Raw genomic sequence first — 24,137 nt, 5'->3', positions numbered from 1 at the left:
CAGTTTTTATTGTTTTTTTTTTTTGTGTGTGTTTTTTTTTTTTTTGCTTTGCAGGAAATCTTGTTTTTTAAAAATACCCACGACCTTGTGGCGTCCTCTTTGTTAGTGCACTACGCGCCACATGCGCTTTTCCTCAATCCGTGTGTTTTCTCGTGATCCTCTTGCGGTTGGATTATCTTGGTTGGTGCCCAAACTGATGTTGAAAGTGTATAAGGCGCAGATATCACCTGTACATACTTTAGGTAAATAAATCTGCTATGTTATCGTGACACACCCGCCAAGCTAACAGCGATACCCTATGATACAACATGATATCAGTGTGTCAAACGTTTTCTTTATGGTGCATTGGAATGAGTCATAAACTCATCTCCATGGCTACTTCTGCCTTTGCCGTTCTGTTTTATATCTTCCACAATTTCTTTGAAAATATCTTGACAAAAGAACACGTCTAGGTGTCTATTACAGTGCACTAATAAGCTTCAAAGACAGATAATTTGAATTGAAAACAGACTTTGAACACTCAGTTCTTGAGAAGTCATTGATACCAATACAAGATATCGAAGTCAGCATTATATTAATTCTTCCCCCCCACGAAAATTAGGGGTATTTTTAGTGAAACACCTTTAAATCTCAAAATAATACATTTCCTTTAAACTCTATAAAGTGAAAGGGACACCGTAATATTTGACCACTAGATGTGTAGATTGTGCAGTGCATCTCAAAACCAGTGTTACAAAGCACAAGGAAGAATACAAATAGTGATTCAAAAGGGACAGAATCGCAACATTTTTTTGCATAACCTTTCAAAAGGTTTTTGGGGTTACCCGTAGCAGCAAGATGGCGGACAATGATGTCAGCTCCCGCTACGTTAGCCTCATACTATGTAAAATGAATAAGAAATTATTAACCTATGACTATTTGATAACATCTACGTGAATACGATAGTTTATGTATTTCTGTATAGTATTCAAATCAAAAAAATAATACACAATGTTAACTTGATATTAGAAGGCAATTGATTCTGGTTCCCCCCTCATTGTTAAATACTATTACCTTAGAATAAAGCTGATATCAGTGTACTGGGTAAAACATCTTAAACTACTAATAGCATTTTGCTGTTCCTAAAGGGTTTTTTGTTTCTCTAATAAAATGAAAACAATGACCCTTAATCAGCAAACTTTTCTTATATCATCATGGATCCCTTAACCATCTTGGTCATAGGTGCACCACTCCCTGTGATATGTCTTGGGTAAATACAGGAGATGGGTAATTATTTTTTTCATTTTACTAAATACTTTCTACCAAGAAAATAAATTCTTAAAATGAGCAAAATAGTCTGGCATTTTTCATATAAAATGTTGCTTATTTTTGTCAAGACTTTTCTTTTTATACTACAAAAAAAAAGTAAACACATACAATGGAGTAGGATATAAAACAATGACGTAGGTTTTATCTTGGCATTGGTGGAGACATGTAGGATTTTTTTAAAAGGGGATTGTGTAAAATTTAGTGCCTCATAGTGGTACTAAAAAACTTACATCCAGCAAAAAACATTGGTAGGAATACTAGGGAAAAACACATGAACTACCAACCAATGTTAATTTATGTAAATAAACTATCATAGTTTAGGAAATGTATTTTCCATGTGAAATCATCACTTAGATTAGCGCCATGTTTGCCCGGCATCCTGACGCCCACTATGCCATGTATCACTGGCCCTTGGTCATACCCGACAACACAGTGCCATCTAGTGGTCAAGTATTACAAAATGGGGCTTTATGTGATTACATAAGATTGTTAGGCACAAAACGATAATTTCTCAATATTGGTGGGGCCGCGTCCCCTTTGTTTAAGCCAAATACACACATTTTTTTTAACCGAGCTAAACTAAACTTCTGCCCTTGTATGTAAGAAAGCACAGCATTTCTGGTATTAGATTGGTACAAGTGAACAACACACAAGTATTGCAGTTCTCTTGCCACCATGTAAGCCAAGAGGGGATAAGATGGACCCCTCGAGCTATTAATAGATTATCCAGAGGGTTGGTTTGACAAGCAAGCTTGTGGAGATTGTTCGGAATGGTATCGCAATTCTGACGAAAAGCTTTAAATAGCATCCTCTCATCCCCCCACTGGATTCTGCAAGGCGTATGTGATTTTAAACCTATGTGTGTTGTATTTAGAAAAGGGACATGAGTTTGGGAAGATCAGCAAAATGGGAGTTTAGTAAGAGTTTATGTGTCAAGACAGGTGAAAACAGCAGCTGGTACGACTGGAAAGAGATAATGTAAAGAGAAAGTGGTTTCCAGCAGCTGCCTTGCTGTGTTCTCCAAACACCTCAACCCCATGAAGCCATTCTGACCTATGCCATTTTCAGTTTGAAGTACACTGCAGAGTTCCTTTAAGGCCGATTTAATGTCTGATAATATCTTCATGGCCCGGCCCAAGGGTGTCATTGAATATGTTTGTACTTTTTCTAAAATGAAAAACAATGATAATTACAACCACGACAGCATCAATAACAATAATTACAACATTATTAATAGAATTATCAATAACATTGATAGTAATATTAATGAGCAAAAATCCACTGTACCAAAATCACATGACATGGGCGGCATTAGCCCAGGAGGTAAAGCGCTCGTTTTGGGATCAAGAGGTCGCAGGTTTGTTTCCCTGCTCCTCTGTGTTATATGTCGAAGTGTCCTTGGGCAAGACACTGAATCCCTAATGCCCCTGATAGCAGGTACTTGCCTTGCATGTCTGACACTGCTGTCGGTTAGTTAGTGTGTAAAAAGGAAAAGTGTGAAGCACATTGTAAAGCGCTTTGGGAGGTCTTATTGACTTGGAAAGCGCTATATAAATGCAGACCATTTACATGGGCAGCTCTGAACCAATTCACTGCTATTGTAAAATTTAACACAAATTTTTTTGCTGATTTGGCTGCCAAGTCATCAATAATACAAACTCACTAAATAACCAATCCTGGTGAAAAGATTTTTGGTGTGTCTTGTTCTTGAGGTAGGGAACCATACATCCTCAAACTACGTTGCCTTAAATGTCTTTACTAGATTAAAAAATAATAGAATAGCCTTTATTGTCATTGATAAGAATGTAGTGAACATTTTTTGTAATGAGATTAAACATAGCACTCCAGGATAAACAAGATAAACATGTAAAAAAGACTGGTGCAATGTTTTTGGTAATAATAGTGCAATAAAAAATAATGCATCCAGACAATAGCGCAATAAAAAGTAATTAAATTACATTCAGCAGCAAAGCCATTTTTTACTTTTTTCACAATCTTGTTAGGGGTGGTAATGGCTCTGGGGAGGATATTCTCTGCGAGCCTCTTAGTCTTTGTTTTAAGGGACCTATAGTGCATAACAGAGGGCAACAGGTGGTGGCCAGGGTGAGAGGAGTCTTTTATGATATTGTTGGTTCTGTTGCGGTATCGCAAGCCGGCAATGTTCTCCAAAGTAGTACATGACGTTATAGGTTGCAGTTAAACATTCTCCACGATGATTGGCTACAAGCGCAGACATTTGGTTTGATTCATCCCAAGTTGTATCTTTCGTGGGTAGGGATCCTCACTTCAAACGTGACAGTTGCACTACTCGACGGGCAGCTAAGCCCACCCGTGCCAACCTCACTGGTATTAACTCAAACGCACCACCTCAGAGCCCTGGTCCATGGTCAGGGTGACGGTAGCGGTGCCAGTAAAACAATAATAAGCACGTAATAATGGGACTGATTTTTCTTTCTGTACGGCACAGTACCAAAATACCTAGGGTCCAGTACCAGTCTGCGACCAAGTGGTTGGGGACCATCACCCTAAAGCACTGCCGTCTTTCTCTACGCCTGCAAGGCTGTTGTTTTTTGTACCCCTCAGAAATATAATGAAACAGTAAAGCAGATACTCAGTTTTACCGAACCTGATGAAATATTTGATAATTACAACTGCTAAAGCTCGCATTAGCAGTAGTACTTTAAGGGGCAAGGCCTGGTTCCGCTTATTAGCATACTTTTGCAAATAAGCTTTGCTTCTATGTGTTTCAGCAATGAATTGATCATGAATAAGAACATGTAAATTGAAAAAAAAAACTCATGCAATCATAGAGCTACATTCATTATTCTGTGCATAAAGTGACTAAAGAAATGAGAAGTAAAGACAGGATCAATGTATTGGTTGCTGCACAGATTCAAAATTCTTCTCTGAAGGACCCATTTTGATAAGCATTTGGAAAAATATAACAACAACATCTATTAACGGAAGAACAAACACAGTCAAACATATCAAAGTCAAATTCATAAATCAAAAACTAGTGTTGGAAGCCTCATCTGAAAATATTTCAAGAATTTCAATGCTGCTCAGCTGGTTTTCCATCCAAATGGGAAGTGTTGCAACACTTAATCAAACAATAATACTGGTGTGGGTGTGTGTTTGTGTGTGTATGAGGTACTATGAAAGATTGTAAGACTTTTGACCCGGGTTAGAATGATAGTAACAATTGTTCAGAGGAACTATTAACATGCGTATAAACTTGGGCTATGCTGCGGCAATCATAAAAGGGTTATCAAAAATGTTAGTGTGTGTGCTGACCTTTGAGCTTTTTGGGTGATTTTGTTGCCTCATGCTTGTGCAAGCTGCCCTCTGATATACGTCTGGTTATCAGTGACATCAAGTATGGACAACATCAAAAGTATATAGCATCGTGAGTGTTGAGGCAGAATTGCAAGAGATGTATCTTAAAATACTGCATTTATCCAAGCGTAATTGATTGGAGGTTTTGATTTTACACAACTTAATATCAAACCTTTTTTCCTTATTAGACTGACGGGGAAATTAAGTGTTCTATATGAATCATGGAAACTGTTTCACCTCACCAAGGAGAACCTCCATTAGAAGAGTGTAGCTTCTTCTAGCTTGCAACCTGGGCTATTTATAGCTTTTACACTAGTATGTAGCTGTTGTTAGCTTCAATTGTTTACAAATCTTTTAAAGTATGCTAACGTACAATTTGAGAAAACACAGCTATGCTAACACATATCTTACTAGCTAAGTAGCTGCTTGTATTACCAAATGACAAAATACAAGCTAGTACCTGCAACTCTTTTTTTTGTAAGTTGTGCCATTTTTACTAGCTTGTAGTCAGGTGTATCAAATTTAATATTTTATCTTGTAGCTGTTATTTGACTGAAAAGGTAAGGAAAGCAGATCTAAAAGCTTGTATTTTACCTCATTTAGTTTCTTTTAATTTGCTCATTAGTAGATAGTAAGTAGTACTGACAAAATTTCTCAAGTATAGAATGTTTATATTTGACTGTTCAAACTGTACTAGGATTACTATATGGACAAACGATGGTTAGGGTCTGTGTATTGTGAATAGCAAAATATTAGAACTCTACTTGATCCACTTCTAAATTTACAATTGTATTCAGTTAAGTTGTCTTTATATAAAACATAATATTCATTTAATGGGCAGCTTATCATGCCATTTATTTTTGTTAAACATACAGTTGAATAATGTTACCCAGTGATCATTGCCACTAAATTTATAATTTCCGAGCAACAGTTTGCTTTTTATGGAGCATCTGCGTAGGATTCTCACCACTGTATTGGTATTCTGTGGAATCCATGTCTACCTGGTCTTAAATTTTTAAGGTTACAACTAAGGAAAATGTAAAACAAAAACAGAAATAATCTGTTTTCAAATAACTTAATAATATATAGTTTAGTGTAGTGTAGTGTAGTGTAGAACAATTTGCACAATTTATTAAGATTTTTTTTTGGCTAAATAAGAAAAAAACAAGTTAAAATGCTCAAAATGATCTACAGTGTGCCTTATCAGATTGTTTGGCTATTTTTAAGTATTATTTTCTTCTTAAATAAGCACATCTTTTTGCCTGTCGAGCCAAGTGGCGAGTGATGGGACAGTTCTGTGGTCATGGGTTCAAATCCAGCTAGCAGACCTCCTGTGAAGAGTTTGCATGTTCTCCCCGTGCTTACGCGGGTATCCTCCTGACACTCTGGTTTCTTCCCGCGTTCCAAAAACATGCATGTCAGGTTGATTTGCCAGTCCAAATTGTCCCTAGGTGTGAATAAGCGAGTTTCTTGCAAATATTAGTTTCTGAGACAACTTTTGAGAAAAAGAACTTTTTTTGAAAGGATGCAGTAAAAGCAGAACTTTCACTCAGGCGCATGTGTGATTGTCGAGTCAAGTCATGTTTATTTGTGTAGCCCTTAGTCACAAAAAAGACAGCTTCCTGGGGTCAACATCATTCAAAAGCTATTGAATATAAGTGGGATGGCATAGCGGCCCGTGTGGAGTTTGCATGTTCTCCCCGTGCCTGCGTGGGTTTCCTCCGGGCACTCTGGTTTCCTTCCACGTTCCAAAAAAAAACATGCATGTCAGGTTAATTGGCTGGTCCAAAATGTCACTAGGTGTGAAGTGAGTTTTCTGTCTCTGTGTGCCCTGCGCCTGGCTAACAACCAGTTCAGGGTGTCCCCTGCCTACTGCCCGAAGACAGCTGGGATGGGCCTCAGCACCGCCGTGACCCTACTGAGGATAAGCGGTGCAGATAATGGATGGATGGATTATCCTGTTATCTAATAAACGGGCGGCATTAGCTCAGGAGGTTGAGCGCTCGTCTTGGGCTCAAGAGATAGCAGGTCCGATTCCCGACTCCATCGTGTTATATGTCGAAGTGTATTTGGGCAAGACACTGAATCCGTAATGCCCCCAATAAGCAGGTCGGCATCTTGCATGGCTGCATGGCTACTATTGGTGTGTGAGTGTGTGTGTGTGAATGGGTAAGCACATTGTATTGTATTACCTTTAGCAACATTTTCAGAAATCTTACCTTGGATATACTTAAACTGATGGGATTCCCACTAAAATGTTCCTTTGATTGAGAAAGTAAAAGCGAAAATGCTTTCCTTTGAAGGTTGTGAATAAGGAGATACAATCTCTTCTGATCATTTCATTGCGTGAAGAACACCCTATTGTTGCTTAGCTGAGCTAAAGATACAAACAAGTGCAACCCATGTGAATGCGTTTGTGACTACTGCATGGTTTCTTTCATGGCGTCACCTGTAAGTACAGCAGCGTTCTTAGTGATTGTGACCACACCAAAACATAAAAAGGGAAATGGAGGTTATTATTCAAGAGTTTAACACCAGATGTCATTCATTCCTTATTTCTACACTCAATGGCACAACATGATGCCTGGCACGGGTGCCTCCTCTGTTCGAGCATTTCATTGTACTGTGTGTGTGCGCTTGTGTGTGTTCAAGAGAAAGTCTGCATGCACGAGGCAGTGTTTGCCACTCATGTTTAATTTCACAGAAACGCACTTAATCTGTGACAATTCAGAAAGAAAGTAGAGAACTGTAAGATACACCATTTGTAATGTTTGCTGTATTTGCATAATTACGCTCAAATGTAGCAGAAGTGCTATCTATCTACAGTATCTACAGCAGGGATGTCAAACTCAATTGCACAAGGGGCCGAAATTCAAAACACACTTAAGGTCGCGGGCCAACCAGGATAAACATGTATTGAACACACTTAAACTGAATGTTTTTGGAACGTAGATATGAATAAAAACAGACAAGAATATTAAATTTAAACCTTGAATCACTTATACAGTATTTATCATTTTGCTGTAAATAAAAATATCTTGTTAAATTATACAACTTAGAACTTAACTTAAACAACTTAACATTAAAATAACATTCAAATTCCTTTGCTCCTATGTCAATGTATATATTAAAAAAAACTTGAATATTCCAAAAGATTTTGCTCTCCTGTCAAAAGTAGACATATGAAAATGCTACACAAATTATTTTGTAAAAACGTCACAACATTCTGAGAACAGGGGGCCTGATGTGCTTATTTTTGGCGCAGATGGAGTAGGGCAAGAGATGGGAGGGAGTGCTTGCACTTTTTGCATTGCTCCACCCATCCCTCCCACTCACCCAATCAAATAACTTTAAGTTCTCTTCCGGTGTTTTGGCGTATTTACAATTTGTTCCGTGGATTCATCAAAAAGTATCTGAACACTGAACACAGATTATATTGTGATCTTTTATATAAAGGATTCTTTAGCGTTGTACAGCCAAAACAAGTTTTTTTTGTGTGACACCTTGACTGTAAATTGTAGTGAAAACGTGCCCTGTATAGTCTGAAACGTTCTTCACCGTAATTCAGCTCTGGTTTGGCTTTGCGTGTATCTGAACAGGATCGATGGCTCAAGTTTTGAATGAGATGGAGAAATTTGCATGCAATTAAATTTGTCTCTGAGCCATAGGTACTCATAGAAAGAGCCATATCTGGCTCGCGAGCCATGGGTTCCCGACCCCTGGTATATAGTATAGTATTCGTCATATATGAAGGAATAGTTACAGTGACTAAAACGTCAGAAAATGATGTCCAGGGATGAGACGGCGTTGTTCATATTGACGGGCCATTAATAACAATAATGTAAAATGGTCTTGCGGGGCCGGATATGATTACATGGCGGGCCGGACGTGGCGCGCAGGCCGGGAGTTTGACACATTTGATCTACAGTATCTACAGTATCTATCTATGTATCTATCTATCTATCTATCTATCTATCTATCTATCTATCTATCTATCTATCTATCTATCTATCAACAAAACTATACCACAAAATAACAAAATCACATTTTTTGAAATTTGGTTTACTAAAATATATTTTCAAAACATTATTTGTGCTTCATTCAAAATTCAGGACTCTAGGCTTTCCTAACCATTAATTGTACACATGCCATAGCTTTTTAAACTGTTTGTGTTGTATAGTTTGTTTAGTGTCAAGTGGACCATTTCATTATTTTTAGCACCCAAACAGTACATATGCTAGCATTATGTTAATATCCAAGCTCTGCCTCTGTCATTTTTGTTACTGTATTATATGTTTGCACAAGTGAAGGGAAGAGCATATGTGCAGAGTTGCCGGTAAAAAGGCTTATCAAACATTTGCTTTTACTTGTACAAATTTTCCCCGTAGATACAATAAAAGAGAATAAGACTCACACAGCATGTCTATTGCTAATTAAACAGCCTTTATTTTAGTCTATTTATTTGTATTTATGTCCATTAGAAAATCCCCATCACTTAGCTTGATACTTTTGTAGAAGAACGAGAATATTGCTGTAGTTTATGAGTATTCCAAAGGTTCATGCAATGGTGAAATTAGCAAGCTGAAAGGAGTGGGTGTGAAATGACATTTCCTGTTTGGGGAGTTTAACTGAAATATTTGCTGCGTAGGATGCTTTTAGAGGTACCTTAACGTCCTCTGTTACTAGTGGTGGGTCAATGATTAAACCAACCTAACTTCTTGTATGATTTTGTAGAACAATTGCAATATCATAATGATTAAAATCATTATAACAACAAAATATCAATACTAATACCAACAACAATACCAATAACAATAACATTAAATATAACAAGTGTGGCGACACGGCTGTCAAGTGTTTGGCGCGTCAGCCTCAAGGTGCGGAGGTCCAGGGTTCAATTTCACCTCCCCTGCTTGGAGTTTGCATGTACACCCTATGCCTGAGTGGGTTTCCTCCGGCCACTCTTTAAAGACGCTGCTACACAAGATATGCATGACAGGGCAATTGGCATATCCCATTTGTCCCTACGTGTGAATGAGCGAGTGGATGGTGGTTTGTGGTTTGCCCTGCGACTGGGTGGCAACCTGTCCACAGTGTCCCCTGCCCACTGCCTAAAGATGGATGGAAGGATGAATGGATGGATAACTGTTGTGTCATTTTTAAGACAATGTGATAAATGACCAAAGAAGAACCGTGACTACAGAGGACATGTTTTTGAAGCCTTATTTCCTTCATGGATGGTGAAAATGGCATTAATACAACACAGTGCATTGAGACCATGTGCCAATAAGTTCACAAAAATGAAATGCATAAACTTTAGATCTGTACGAGCAATTACAAAATATCATTGTTGTATACGTCATATAAACGCTCATAGAAACTAACGGTATTGCCTTCTTCATCAGTCAACATGGATGGAGATGGATTGGAGCCATAGTGTCAGTCTACTGTTTATAACAAGAAGTGTTGCAGGAAGTAGTATTAATATCCGCTTTATTTTAAATTTAAAGCTCAAATACACACAAAATATTTATTTACAACAATGAAATTACATCCGTTTTTAGCCTTGTGCTATATTTTAAACACAGTCAATTATTTATTACAGAATAGCAAAATACTCCTCACCCAACCAGTGTTTCCTACAAATGTGGTGGCCCGCCACAGTCTCGTTTGGGACCGCCACAGTCTTGTTATGTTCATATACAGCAATGTATATAACATTCAGTGGTCTCAAAATGCTCTAAAGAGATACACCAGGCTTGAAAATGTACACACACCCTACCCCGAGGGTCAGAGACCTTCCCACCACAGTCTACTAAACTCCAATGGGAAACACTGCTAACTTTGGTTATTTTTGTAGTTGCATGATGTTTGACGGCCAGAATTTGTCTGTGACCAGTTGTTGCGAGTGTTAAAACATCCAACTTACTATCAAATCCAGTTGTTTAGTTTTATTCAATATCAGAGGCACATAGTCCTTAAAAGCAAAAATGAATATGCTGTAGTTCATTAAAGCAGTTGATAGCAAGTCTTGTATCATAAACCATTATCACTAAGAACTTTTCCATGTGAACTCAGATTTATTGCAAAGAATGTGTGTCGCCCCAACTGTAACCATCATGCCCCACCCACACCTTCATAGGTGTATCAGCATCAATCAGTGTTGAAGTCACGTGTAGCTTTTACAGTTCCACATGACGGCGCAAACGCACAAGTGTACATTTATAGTATCTCACTAGTGTACTTTGTGGGCCATTATCACTCTTTACAGGCCTCTCTTAAAAGACGCTACACAGACGATTGTCAGCCAACCCGCAATGTGCATACAGAAAGTAGTTGTTTTCACTTTTCGAGTTGAGACTGTCAGCTTTGTGAGGGGGCAGGAGTTATTTGACTTAAGATTGGGAGTTGGAAATGCTCCATTGCTGTCTTGTATTGTAAAGTAAGCAAGTGTAATAGGAATGATGAGTACTGAAAAACGTAATGCTGCAAATGACGTGCAAAACATTCAAACATAACATGCTTTTATATAACAGGTACAAAAAGGGAGGTGGAAGCTAAAATAGCAGTTATCGCAGTGATGTGCGGTGAGGTGAGTTTCTGGTGAGGCACAGTCAGATTTACAAATAAATTAACCTACATCTTATTTAGCATTTCATTGGCAGAGCAAAAAAAGTAATTCATAAACTGTATTGTAGAAGTTTTTTTCTGCCCTAATCTTAAAAATGGAGTCCGTGCGATGCTCCTCCTGAGTGAGAGCATCAATAGATAAGTAATCCTCCAATATAAAAAAAAAAAATCCATGCAACGAGTAATAAAAAAATACTGAATGGCTTCCACCTGAGTGATATTATTCTGAAATCACTGCACTTTTAGGAGAGTAACATGCTTCGGCGCTGCACCTCAGCAGAAATGCGCGTTTCAGGGCAGAAGTGTGCACTTTGGCGCTGCACTTCAGGCGCCTAAGTGCACACTTGATATTAGGGACCGTGCCCAAAGTAAACCCGAAGCTGTGCCTCGGCACTGCAATTCAGCACTGCATTTTGGCACTGCACGTATTTCAGCCAGAGAAGGCACTTTGGTGCCGAAGCGCACACTTTGGCGCTAAAGTACGCACCGCGTTGAAATGCAGCCTCTGGTTTACTCTGCACCTGGTCCCTTAAATCAAGTTAATTGGTCAGGGCTATTTCGGGCTTTTATGCCCGCGAGTGGTTGGGTTGGGTTGGGCTTTTATGGCCCAATCTTACCGTTATATGGGGACAAGGTGTGAGAGAAACCAGAATCCTTGGTCTCACTATCGCCATGAGGCAAGACAATGCCTCACTCTGCATCTACAAACGCTCATTACAGTATAGGTAAGATTGAGCCAAAAGAAAACACTCTGACCTGGCCCAAGGGTATTAAAGCACATTCCCACATAATTGTTCTCAGAGATCCCTTCGCGGGGCTTCAGTCCGACAAATTAACTTAATTTGAAACACTGAGCCTGAAGTAAATCCTTTTTTTCATATTTTATTAGTGAGGAGCAGGATGAAAGAGGGGAGTTTTTGGTTTGGATTCAGGCTGGGCTCGGTCCTCAGATCGTACCTCTACTTCATAGTAATACGTTACGTAAGAAAATCCACCAAACAAGTACAACCATTGGAGAAAGTCTCAATTTTATATTCCGTGATGACAGTTACGTGACTGCACGCCAATTAATCACTGATGTTATTACTGAGCAAACGGGACACAGATCAAACACCTAATTAAAGTGCACTTCACAAGTATCAAACATATCACCTTCCAATTTTTCAAAGCCAAAGAGCAGTCAGTGTCCTTATACCACAAATCATACATAGGAAGGAAGTCGAAACTTGTTTAACAAGTAAGCAGGTGCCAACGGGCCAGGTGGCGTCCATAACAGGAAGCTAACATAACATAAGATAGCATAACACTCAGTTCTTCGTCAAACAGCACAAAGACAGTACCACCCAGTTCGAAGACTAATAAATACCTGAAATTAAGCTCATACGCAGCTAGCTGGCTAATTGTTAATGTGAGATTTATATCTATATATGTATATATATATATATATATAATGAAGGGTTTGGCGCTGCTCATTGGTTAGTATTAAGCCTCTGGGAATAGTTTCAGTATGATAAATCACTATTACATGGCAGACTTCAATTAATCTTTGTCCACACAACAAGAAAGGCACTCTTTCCACTTATTTTTACTATGTTATTACCAGGTTGATTATTTAAAAAAAAGGGTTAAATAGACTCAGTCAACCATTTGGAAAAAAAAAATCATATTAACTAGAAAATCACAATGACCCAGCACTGGTGAGCTTTTTTCAGAGCAGGTCCGTGGGCACCTCAACAGTTCTGGGGGACAACCCTGGTGTCTGCAGACACCACGTCAAAGACCCCTGTAGGCTCTCCGCCAGGTGGCGCTCCGTGGTGCTGAATTCGTTTTGTTGGTGTTCTCGCTCCTGCTCCCAAGGCTGAAGGGACTCCTAGTTTGTGCCAAGGCTGCAATAGAATTTAAATGCAATACTTAATATAGGGGGGAATACAATACTTGCATAAATGAAATAACTACAAACAATGAGTACAATCATTCTTATGTATTTGCAAAAAAATTATATGTTAGGTTATTAAAAAGTAATGTTGAAATAATAATAATATTAATGACTATAATAACAAAAGAAACAAAGAATAGTACAATTCAATAACAAAAACATGAAAAGTGAAGAATAGAACTATTCCCACATAATTGTTCTCAGAGACCCCTTCGTCGGGCTTCAGGTATCGTGGGTTATATCCTTCACGGATTTTGATTGTAATTAACTTGTCTTAAATCCAGGCTTAGACACATTTATATTCATCCATCTATGTTATCTGCACCGCTTATCCTCAGTAGGGTCACGGGGATGCTGGAGCACATCCCAGGCATCTTCGGGCAGTGGCCAGTGTTAAACCCTGTACTGGTTGTCAGCCAGTCGCAGTGCACACAACGACAGACAACTCACTCGCTCATTCACATCTAGGGACATTTTGGACCGGCGAATTAACCTGACATGCATGTTTTGGTTTTTTTGAATGTGGGAGAAAACCGGAGCGCCCGGAGGAGACCCACCTAGGCACGGGGAGAACATGCAGACTCCACAAGGGCCGCCATGCCATCCCACTTTTATTCTATAGCTTTTGAATGATGTTGACCTCAGAAAGCTGTCTTTTTGTTACTAAGGGATATGTTCTGATTTTAATGCATCCTTTCACAAAAAGTAGTTTTTCTCAGAATTTGTCTCAGAAACTAGTATTTGCAAGAAAATGAGCCATGTTGCTTTCTCAAGTATTGTAAAAGCTAGAAACATACTATTATTATTAATGAAAGATAAGGGTTCAAGCTGTTATTCGATATTTCCAATGCCTATATAGCTGCAGAAAAAAATAATTCTGTAGGCCTTAAGAAAATGAGTGAAAATGGTAAAAATTTGCTGGCCCAGGCTCTCCCAATTTGAGAAAAACTTCTGGCATTGAATAAGTTAGATAGGGCCCAGAAAAGTAATCTGAGCTTCCTAATGAATCCAAACATAATGTATTTATTTCATGAAGGCGTCAGTGTCTGTGTGCCCGCATTTTGTAAAGCCTTCTCAGTCTTTTGTTTTGCCACGTAAAAGCCAGGCTGTGGAGTCGGGCCTGTGCTCTCACTTTCTAGCGCTTTCAATGCCCCTATTTTATTGTCACACATACAAATGCATTCATACAAGTTGCAACACACACACACTGACCTCTCTTTTTCTGCATTTTTCACTGTAACAGGGATGAAGAGACTGACAGGAGACTCAGAAATGTGAGTTGTCATTTGTTTGTCAAGAGACTGCATCTTAAGTTATCTTCACCTTGATAACTTTTACGTTTTTGTACATGCTAAAAACAATTTGTTAGGAAGTTATTAAAAATATCAGAAAACATGCCAAATACAAATATACTGTAAAACGTCTCATATTCCCTAAGCCTGACTTTGGCTACTTTTTAAGTAATGTCTATGTAAATTTTGTAGGGTCGCTCTAGTGTCTATACTAAGTATCGGTATCAGTCCCAGGCTTTTTAAGGTAATCGACATAGCAGCCAATACCAGTTTTGACTGCTTTCTCGTGGCCATTTAAAAATCAGGAAGAATGGTCAAATTGAGTTCAATAAATAAATGCAATATTAAAGGGGCCTTGTGTGGTATTTTGCGCCTCGTAGTGTTATAAATAAATAATCTATTTAAAAAAAGATTGAAATATAATAAGCATTAATACATGATATTTCATACAAGGTATAGTTTTTTTTCATGTTTTTAAGTCCAGGAATTGGTATGTATTTTACATATTATGAGCCTCACCTAGTGGTAGCTGAAATAAGTATCCACCATCGTGCTGCTAATAGTACCCAAAAACCTAAATACTCACAAAAGGCTTGGCAAAAAAATGAGAAGAAAAATTGTGTTGTTTGGTCACTTTGAGTCCCTGTAGTTTGTATTACTTCTTGTGCTTTTAAGTACTCGTTTTTGGTTGTTTGACACAATACAAGCAATATATGTTGGTCAAATAATACACAATGTCCCTTTAAGACTTCAGTGTTATTGGTCCGAAAAATAAGATAGTGAATAGTAATTTAACATGTTCCATTTCATCTTATTTTGGTTCTGTATGTACTGTGATACATGGGTTTGTTTGCTTGCTGCAGGTGCTGATCACACTTTACTGGCTTGGTAGAAGAGCTCAAGGTGAACGTTCCTATGATGGACCTTACCTAAATTTCAAGGCATTTGAAGGATTACTTGGAACAGCACTACACAAGGTAACACTCCACACACAAAAACAGCAACAAGGTCCTACAGTAATACTATTAGAGTAGTATTGCAATCCCCTTTCACAGCGACCGCTCATTGCATTCCTGTAGGCAGTGTCGGTATGTGTAGGATAACAGGTCATACCTGTGGGGGCCCAAGTTGAAGGAAAACCTATATTAAGTCACATATGAGATTACTTAAGCTTATTTACTGTAGTTCTCAGCACTTTGCTCACTCTCGTTTACATGCAACTCAACTGGTTTGAGCACATTTTGTGCATGCAGCAGTAATACAGCATAGCTCCTCAAACTGGGATTGGCTGTGTTCACTTTACAAGTTTGCCATACTTCTTAAATATTTAATTAACTTCTTTAACAGTGTTTAACAGTTTTAGTATTTTGTTTTGCTCAGCTGCATACAGTCTGAACTGAGATGACATTTTGGTTAGTTTGATACAGTTAAATATGATTATTATAATTTTGTGGTATTCACATGTTTCAAGGGATTAAAGATAGTTGAACACTAGATGTTGCTGTATTATGTAGTGCAGGCGTGTCAAACATACATCCCGCAGGCTGGATCCTGTCCGCCGTTTCTTTCTGAGTATGTCAAAAAAAAGCAAGTCTCTAGCTCATTCCTATCAAAAACAATACATATTTTTAAAATAAATACACACCAAGTGCTCCTTCCCGCCACTAGAGGGCAGTAAAGGTGTTAACGAGCTGACCTCCAGTCTGGTTAGATGTTAAAGATAATATTGTGTGCTATTTTTTCAGCTTCGACAGGCCTAGCGTAGTAGTTTGATCTGATGTTATTGCCTGTTTACTGTTAACACATTTATTTGGAATTTCTTTATTGTTTCTTTATTTGATGTTTGTGGTGAGTTGGTTCAGATGTAAGGCGGTATTTACCCTACACATTCAATGCCAAACATCAATTTTTTGTCAATAAATGTGGTGTGCTTAGAAAAGGTTCCTTAACATCCGTGATTATGAATTGTAGTGTAGGCTACAATTGTACGCTGAATGATAAATTACTAAAAAACAAAGCTAAATATTTGGCGGTGACATTTTGTTTACTGATCTGGCCCACCTGAGAACGTATGGATCAAGCCCCCGGGAAAATTTTGTTTGTCATGTATGATGTAGTGCAACCCAAAACGGATGCTACAAAGCACAAGGTTGAATACAAAGAACAGAGACTCAAAATGATAAAAACGCACCTTTTCTTGGCTTTTTTGCCAAACTCTTTTGAGCTATTTAGGTACCTGCAGCAGCAAGATGGCAGACATTTATGTAATCTTCTGCTAGATGATTTTCATGTTATGCTAAATAAATGCTGATTTCTCGTCACACAAGTATTTTAAATAGTGCATGTTTAAGTGATAGTTGATGTAGTATTCCTTAATATTTAAATTCATATTATTATTATTTTAATTGATCAAGTTTTTACCTCTAGGTGATGCTTAATAATACACACTGGTCCTTTTAATCATTAGTTCACACAATAACTAGTTGACATTATTTCAGTTGGTTTTCACATGTTTACTCCTAGGAAATGACTAGAAAATGTCTCATCTTGGTACAACCCTGTTAGAATCTGTGGTTTGGATGGTAACCTGAGGTTTTGTACATCTGCAAAAGCAAGAGACCTTGACCAAGCAAGGCCATGCTCTTATTCACACCCACACACGCTGGAATTAACTGCTTGTCATAATGTTTGGGATTTTCTTTTCTCCTCACAATCTGAATGTCTGTGTGTTTGTCTTGAAAGGCTCTACAAGAATTGTCTGATCAGAAAGGCAACAGCAACCAAAGCAGTGGTCTAGGAGAGAGCAGCTATTCAGAGAGAGAGGAGCACCATCGGTTTAGAGGAAGAGGAGGTGGACACAGGAGAGAAGACTCCTTGGACAGTTTGGACTCTTTGGGCTCCCAGACGCTTAGCATCTCATCAGACGCCACAATCAAAGGCAGTAGCGAAGGTAGGTCATCTCCAGCTAACAGCATACACCGTTTTAAAACCAGTGTTGAGAGTGACACGTTACAAAGGAATACGTTCCTGAAACGCAATTACTTTTCTTTGTAACGAGTACTGAAACACGTTACAGATAACATGTCGTAACTCAACTACCATTTTATGATCTTTGTTACTCCGCTACTTTTTAAAATTAGATTATTAAATACGATAGTCTCTGTGCTCTGATGTTTCAGTCACAAAGAATTTAACAATGCCCAATCCGCCAGCAGCACAACGCTGCCTATATTAACTGAAAAGGACAGGCCTTGTTCAAAAATTAAATACAGTTACGGTGGTGCCGTACAAGGACCCGAAATTTCTCCCTACTTATATTCCGATATTCTCTCTACCTTAAAACTTCTCATATAACCCGCATTTACAGCTATAAAACCAAATACTAAAATCAGGGGGTCAGTTTATATGCGCATAGCTGGTTGTGTGTCACCAGTAGGGAATAGTAGGGGTGTGTGTGTGTGACGTCATACAGGAAATTCAAAATCAATGAGGCAAAAGTAAGCATAGAATTTACTGTCAAAGAGTCCTGATTTTTGGTTTTTATAATTGTAAAATTATTTTTGTAATACACCATGCCTGGTGAACAAAACACATATCGGATATTACCCAGGAATGGAGAAGGTAATATTCGAGTGGTTTGAAGATAAAAGAGCAAATGGATATGGATTGTCTCAGGTGTGTTAGTTTGCAAGGTCTTAACATTGCTCAAGCCAAGAAATATTAAGGGTTCACAGCTTTCACATGCTGGTGTACACATTGTATTCTATTTCTTTTCTTATGTGACAATTTTTAAGCATATTTAGGGGTCGGCGTCAATGTGTGTCTATATAGTAATTTGTAACTAAATTGTTATTTTCAGAGTAACACGCTTCGTTTGGGTGTCAGTAATCATATTTTCAGCAACGTGCCCAACAATGCTAAAAACCTATTCTCGCAAGTTAAGCATAAATATTTTACCTCATTTTGGACCCGTGTCAAATATTTGTGGGTAGGAAAACAGTGAAAAAAATGATCTGGCTAAAACAAATGTTTGCCACCCCCTAGTGGTGTGTTTCATTGTTACAAGTTTTCTGTCCTAGCAATAAAAGTACAGTGGTCAAACCTTTGTTCATCCACCCACTCCTCAACCGTGAGACATTCCACTGTGTTCCACACTGTCTTGTAAATAAACCGGATTCCAAAACAAGGAAGGGGGGATGGGGAGCTCTGTAAGCTTGCCAGAACACACATTTCCCCTTCTTGTATTCGAACCGCCCCCCTATTTTCTATAGCCATCACTATTTGCCTCTTCAAGCCGTTCCAAACCAAAAATTATACTATGCTTTTTTTGGAAGGCCCGAAACAATTTTGTTAATCTTTCAGAAATCCAGCCATATAGGATGACATGTTTTACATAGTCAGAGTCTCTTGTGGTGAATGAAATTTCACCACAAATGTTTTTGTGCAAAAAAGGTCCACATTATTCCATGCAACTATAAAAAGCCTGAAAAACAAATGATAAAGTGAAGAAAATTTATTTGACATATTTCTCAAAAAACGCTATATTAACAGTTGAAACGCTTCAACAATTTGTATTTCACTGTATGACCATAGGTGCTTGCTTAGTTAAAGACGATTCTGTTACTACTATCAAGTAAAAGAGAAAATAGACAATTGCTTCTACTGCTACTCTTGCCATCAAATAGTCAAGTCAAGTCAAGTCAAATTTATTTATATAGCCCTTAATAACAAAAATGTCTCAAAGGACTGCACAGGATTACAGTTACAAAATTACACAATTACCTGATCTTAAACCAGCATGCGGCCAAGGAAAACTCAAAAACCTCAGTGTGAGGAGAAAAGAGAAACCTTGAGAAAGGACCTCACATGTGGTAATCCCCCTTCCAGGATTGACCAGGGTGAATTACAATTAGCATTACTGTACACATAATAGTAAACATAAGGTAAGATGTTGAAAATGTCCGGAAAGTGCATGACATCAACGACGCCCCCAGCCTGCAAACCAGTCCAGAAAGTCTATGACGGCCACGACGCTGCCTCCCGTCTCTGCCAGCTGGTAAATGCAGGGGTTGACATGCTGCAGGTCAGACGCCGGTCCGCTGACCCATCCCAAATCATCCTTCTCCTTCGTATCAGCCAGGCAGGCGTCGGAAAAAGACAGGACAAAACAGAATATGAGGTGGGCATCAATCATATGCTTTGGAATAGAAGTGTGTCTTAAGCCTCGATTTAAAAACTTCCGTTGAGGTTGCAGATCTTATCTCCAGAGGCAGGGCGTTCCATAACACCGGGGCCCGGATGGAGAACGCTCTCGAGCCCGCAGACTTCTTGGCTCTCGGAGTCACAAGTAGACCGGCATTTTCCGAGCGCAGACTCCGTGCAGGAACATAGGGGGAAATCAAATCGGAGAGATAAGAGGGTGCAAGCCCATGCAAACATTTATATGTTAATAAGAGAACCTTAAAGTCACATCTTAAGTGGACTGGGAGCCAGTGCAAGTTGGCCAATACAGGAGTAATATGCTCAAACTTTTTGGTCTTAGTCAAAAGTCTAGCTGCCGCATTCTGAACCAGCTGCAAACTTTTAATGCTAGACATCGGGAGACCAGAAAGCAATACATTACAGTAATCAAGCCGAGAAGTAATAAACGCATGAATTAAAATCTCTGCATCTGATTGGGACAGCATCGAACGAATCTTCGCAATATTACGGAGGTGGTAGAAAGCTATTCTAGTAATATTTTTCACGTGTAACTGAAACGACAGATTAGGATCAAATATAACACCTAGATTTTTGACCGAGTCACTATGGGTGATATTACATTTGTCTAGGTTCAGGGTAGTGTTTGAAAACAACTGACGACAGTGAGCTGGACCAATAATCAACATTTCAGTTTTTTCTGGGTTAAGGCGTAAAAAATTATTTGACATCCATCTTTGAATCTCAGTAAGGCAAGCCTCCAGATTTCTAAAACTTAAATGTCCAGTTTTTTCCAGTGGCACATACAGTTGAGTGTCATCTGCATAGCAATGGAAACTAATATTATACTTGCGGATAATGTCCCCAAGCGGGATCATATAAATACTAAAAAGAAGGGGGCCAAGTACAGAGCCTTGAGGAACACCACAAGGGACATTAGATTGTTTAGAGGTCAGATTGCCATAGTTAACACATTGCATCCTGTCTGACAGGTAGGACCTAAACCACGAGAGTACAGTTCCTGAGATACCAATGCGTTCTAGACGAACCAATAATATGTTGTGGTCGACCGTATCAAAAGCAGCGCTGAGATCCAGCAGCAGTAACATTGATGAGGCACCAGAATCTATTGTTAAAAGGAGATCATTGGTTACTTTAGCAAGGGCTGTCTCAGTAGAATGATTTGCCCTAAATGCTGACTGGACAGTTTCAAAAAAGGTTATTTTCTGACATGAAGTCATTTAGCTGCTGTGCAACGACCTTTTCAAGTACTTTCGCAAAAAATGGCAGATTTGACACTGGCCTATAATTACCTAGGCTTTCTGGGTCAAGGTTAGGTCGCTTAAGCGTGGGTTTAATGACGGCAGACTTGAAGGCTACAGGAACAATACCCGAGGATAGCGATATATTAATAATATTTAAAACTGATCTTCTAAGATCCCAAACAGATCCTTCACCAATGAAGCTGGAAACGGATCAAGCAGGCACGTAGTTTGTTTGGCCCTACTGACCATCTGTGTTAGATTATCAAGGGACAAATCATTGAAACTGGAGAATGTTTCTGAACAACCGCTGACACAGTCCATACCTAGCACCTCCACATCTTTGATATAGGAGGAAACAGAGCGTTCTTTTAAAATTTCATTCCTGATTAGTTGAATCTTTTTATTAAAAAATTCCATAATGTCATTAGCAGAATAAGTGCAACCATTTGGGTTAAGTTGTTGTCTGGTAAGTTTCGCCACTGTGTCAAACAAAAATTTCGGATTATTCTTATGTTCGACAATAATCTTAGAGAAATACGAAGCTTTAGCTGAGGCAAGAGCTACTTTATATTTCAGCAAACTGTCACACCAGGCCAGTCGAAAAACCTCCAGCTTAGTAGTGCGCCATTTTCGTTCAATTTTTCTGCAACTTTGTTTGAGTAACCTACAGTAATACCTTTGCATGTGAGATTAATTCGTTCCGGGATGGTGCTTGTATCGAAACTTTATCATATATTGAGCTAATTGTCCTGATATGAAATAATTCAAAAACAATTAATTCGTTCCCAGCCTCCCAAAACCATCCAGGTTGTCTCTAAATAGCTATAAAAACATGTTCCTGATCACCAAAGAATCACATTCCACTCGCAATTAAACATAATAATATAGTTATAAGTTAAATAAAACGATATAAATGAATTCTTGTATCTCGAGCAAACTTTCCTGATACGAAATTACTGAAAACAAATTAATCCGTTGCCGGCCTCCCAAAATTACAAAACACATCTTCCTAATCACTAAAACGCATTCAAATAGTAATTGAACATAAAAAACGAAAAAACATAAACCAGATGACATTAACCGAACAAAATACAAGTCTATTATGAGAACCTACCGTGGAGGAAGTCGGCAGTTCCTTCCTAAGGTGTATGCGTGGTGGTGGAGGAGTGAAGCAGCAAAAAAAATTAAAAAATGCGCAGGAAAATACACGTGCAAACCGGGACAAGCTCATACTTATAGATAGATAGATAGATAGATAGATAGATAGATGGATAGATAGATAGATAGATAGATAGATAGATAGATAGATAGATAGATAGATAGATAGATAGATAGATAGATAGATAGATAGATAGATAGATAGATAGATAGATAGATAGATAGATAGATAGATAGATAGATAGATAGATAGATACTTTATTCATCTCCGCAAGGAAATTCACAATACTTACGTAAGTTAGATATTTTCCAAAGACATGCATTTCAGGTGAATTGGCCGGTCCAAATTGTCCCTAGGTGTGAATGAGCGAATGAGTTGTCTGTCCCTGTGTGCCCTGCGATTGTCTGGCAACCAGTTCAGGGTGTCCCCTGCCCACTGCCCGATGATTGCTGGGATGGGCTCCAGCCCCCCGCGACCCTACTGAGGATAAGCGGTACGGCTAATGAGATGAGATGAGATGAGATATTTTCTTATATTCTCTGTGTTGCCAAACATACTGTATAATACAGTAACAAAAATGACAGAGGCAGGGCTTAGATATCAACAGAATGCTAGCATATGTACTGTTTGGGTGCTAAAAATAATTAAATGGTCCACTCGACACTAAACAAACTATACAACACAAACAGTTTTAAAAGCTATGGCATGTGTACAATTAATGGTTAGGAAAGCCTAGAGTCCTGAATTTTGAATGAAGCACAAATAACGTTTTGAAAATATATTTTAGTAAACAAAATTTCGAAAAATGCGATTTTGTTATTTTGTGGTGTTTTGTTGATAGATAGATAGATAGATAGATAGATAGATAGATAGATAGATAGATAGATAGATAGATAGATAGATAGATAGATAGATACTTTATTCATCTCCGCAAGGAAATTCACAATACTTACGTGAGTTAGATATTTTCCAAAGACATGCATTTCAGGTGAATTGGCCGGTCCAAATTGTCCCTAGGTGTGAATGAGCGAATGAGTTGTCTGTCCCTGTGTGCCCTGCGATTGTCTGGCAACCAGTTCAGGGTGTCCCCTGCCCACTGCCCGATGATTGCTGGGATGGGCTCCAGCCCCCCGCGACCCTACTGAGGATAAGCGGTACGGCTAATGAGATGAGATGAGATGAGATATTTTCTTATATTCTCTGTGTTGCCAAACATACTGTATAATACAGTAACAAAAATGACAGAGGCAGGGCTTAGATATCAACAGAATGCTAGCATATGTACTGTTTGGGTGCTAAAAATAATTAAATGGTCCACTCGACACTAAACAAACTATACAACACAAACAGTTTTAAAAGCTATGGCATGTGTACAATTAATGGTTAGGAAAGCCTAGAGTCCTGAATTTTGAATGAAGCACAAATAACGTTTTGAAAATATATTTTAGTAAACAAAATTTCGAAAAATGCGATTTTGTTATTTTGTGGTGTTTTGTTGATAGATAGATAGATAGATAGATAGATAGATAGATAGATAGATAGATAGATAGATAGATAGATAGATAGATAGATAGATAGATAGATAGATACTTTATTCATCTCCGCAAGGAAATTCACAATACTTACGTGAGTTAGATATTTTCCAAAGACATGCATTTCAGGTGAATTGGCCGGTCCAAATTGTCCCTAGGTGTGAATGAGCGAATGAGTTGTCTGTCCCTGTGTGCCCTGCGATTGGCTGGCAACCAGTTCAGGGTGTCCCCTGCCCACTGCCCGATGATTGCTGGGATGGGCTCCAGCCCCCCGCGACCCTACTGAGGATAAGCGGTACGGCTAATGAGATGAGATGAGATGAGATATTTTCTTATATTCTCTGTGTTGCACAAGAAAAAATTTCTCATATCTTAAGTAGTTAATATATAAGGCGGCCATTGTACAGCGCAAGCCAGTTATCGCCCCCTGAAGAACTTTTTGACATACTGCCATATTTCAGGATTCAAACTTATAGGTAA

General features: G+C 38.6%; 1 protein-coding gene across 8 annotated transcripts in view; it reads left to right on the top strand.

Moving 5' to 3' along the window:
- The window catches only part of lmo7a (LIM domain 7a), a 112,888-nt gene that overhangs the window by 42,344 nt on the left and 46,407 nt on the right, over positions 1 to 24,137 (top strand). For all 8 annotated transcript variants that reach the window (XM_088352309.1, XM_088352310.1, XM_088352308.1 and 5 more), the window contains exons 5-7: positions 14,454 to 14,484; positions 15,366 to 15,479; positions 17,245 to 17,452. In XM_088352309.1, the coding sequence (XP_088208435.1) occupies positions 14,454 to 14,484; positions 15,366 to 15,479; positions 17,245 to 17,452 (353 nt within the window). The remainder of the gene's footprint in view (positions 1 to 14,453; positions 14,485 to 15,365; positions 15,480 to 17,244; positions 17,453 to 24,137) is intronic.

The sequence above is a fragment of the Urocampus carinirostris genome, chromosome 14, assembly GCF_059441175.1.
Source record: "Urocampus carinirostris isolate Australia breed hairy pipefish chromosome 14, RoL_Ucar_1.0, whole genome shotgun sequence".
Lineage (NCBI taxonomy): Eukaryota > Metazoa > Chordata > Actinopteri > Syngnathiformes > Syngnathidae > Urocampus > Urocampus carinirostris.
Note: the sequence above shows the minus strand (reverse complement) of the source record. Positions and strands in the feature narration are given on the sequence as shown.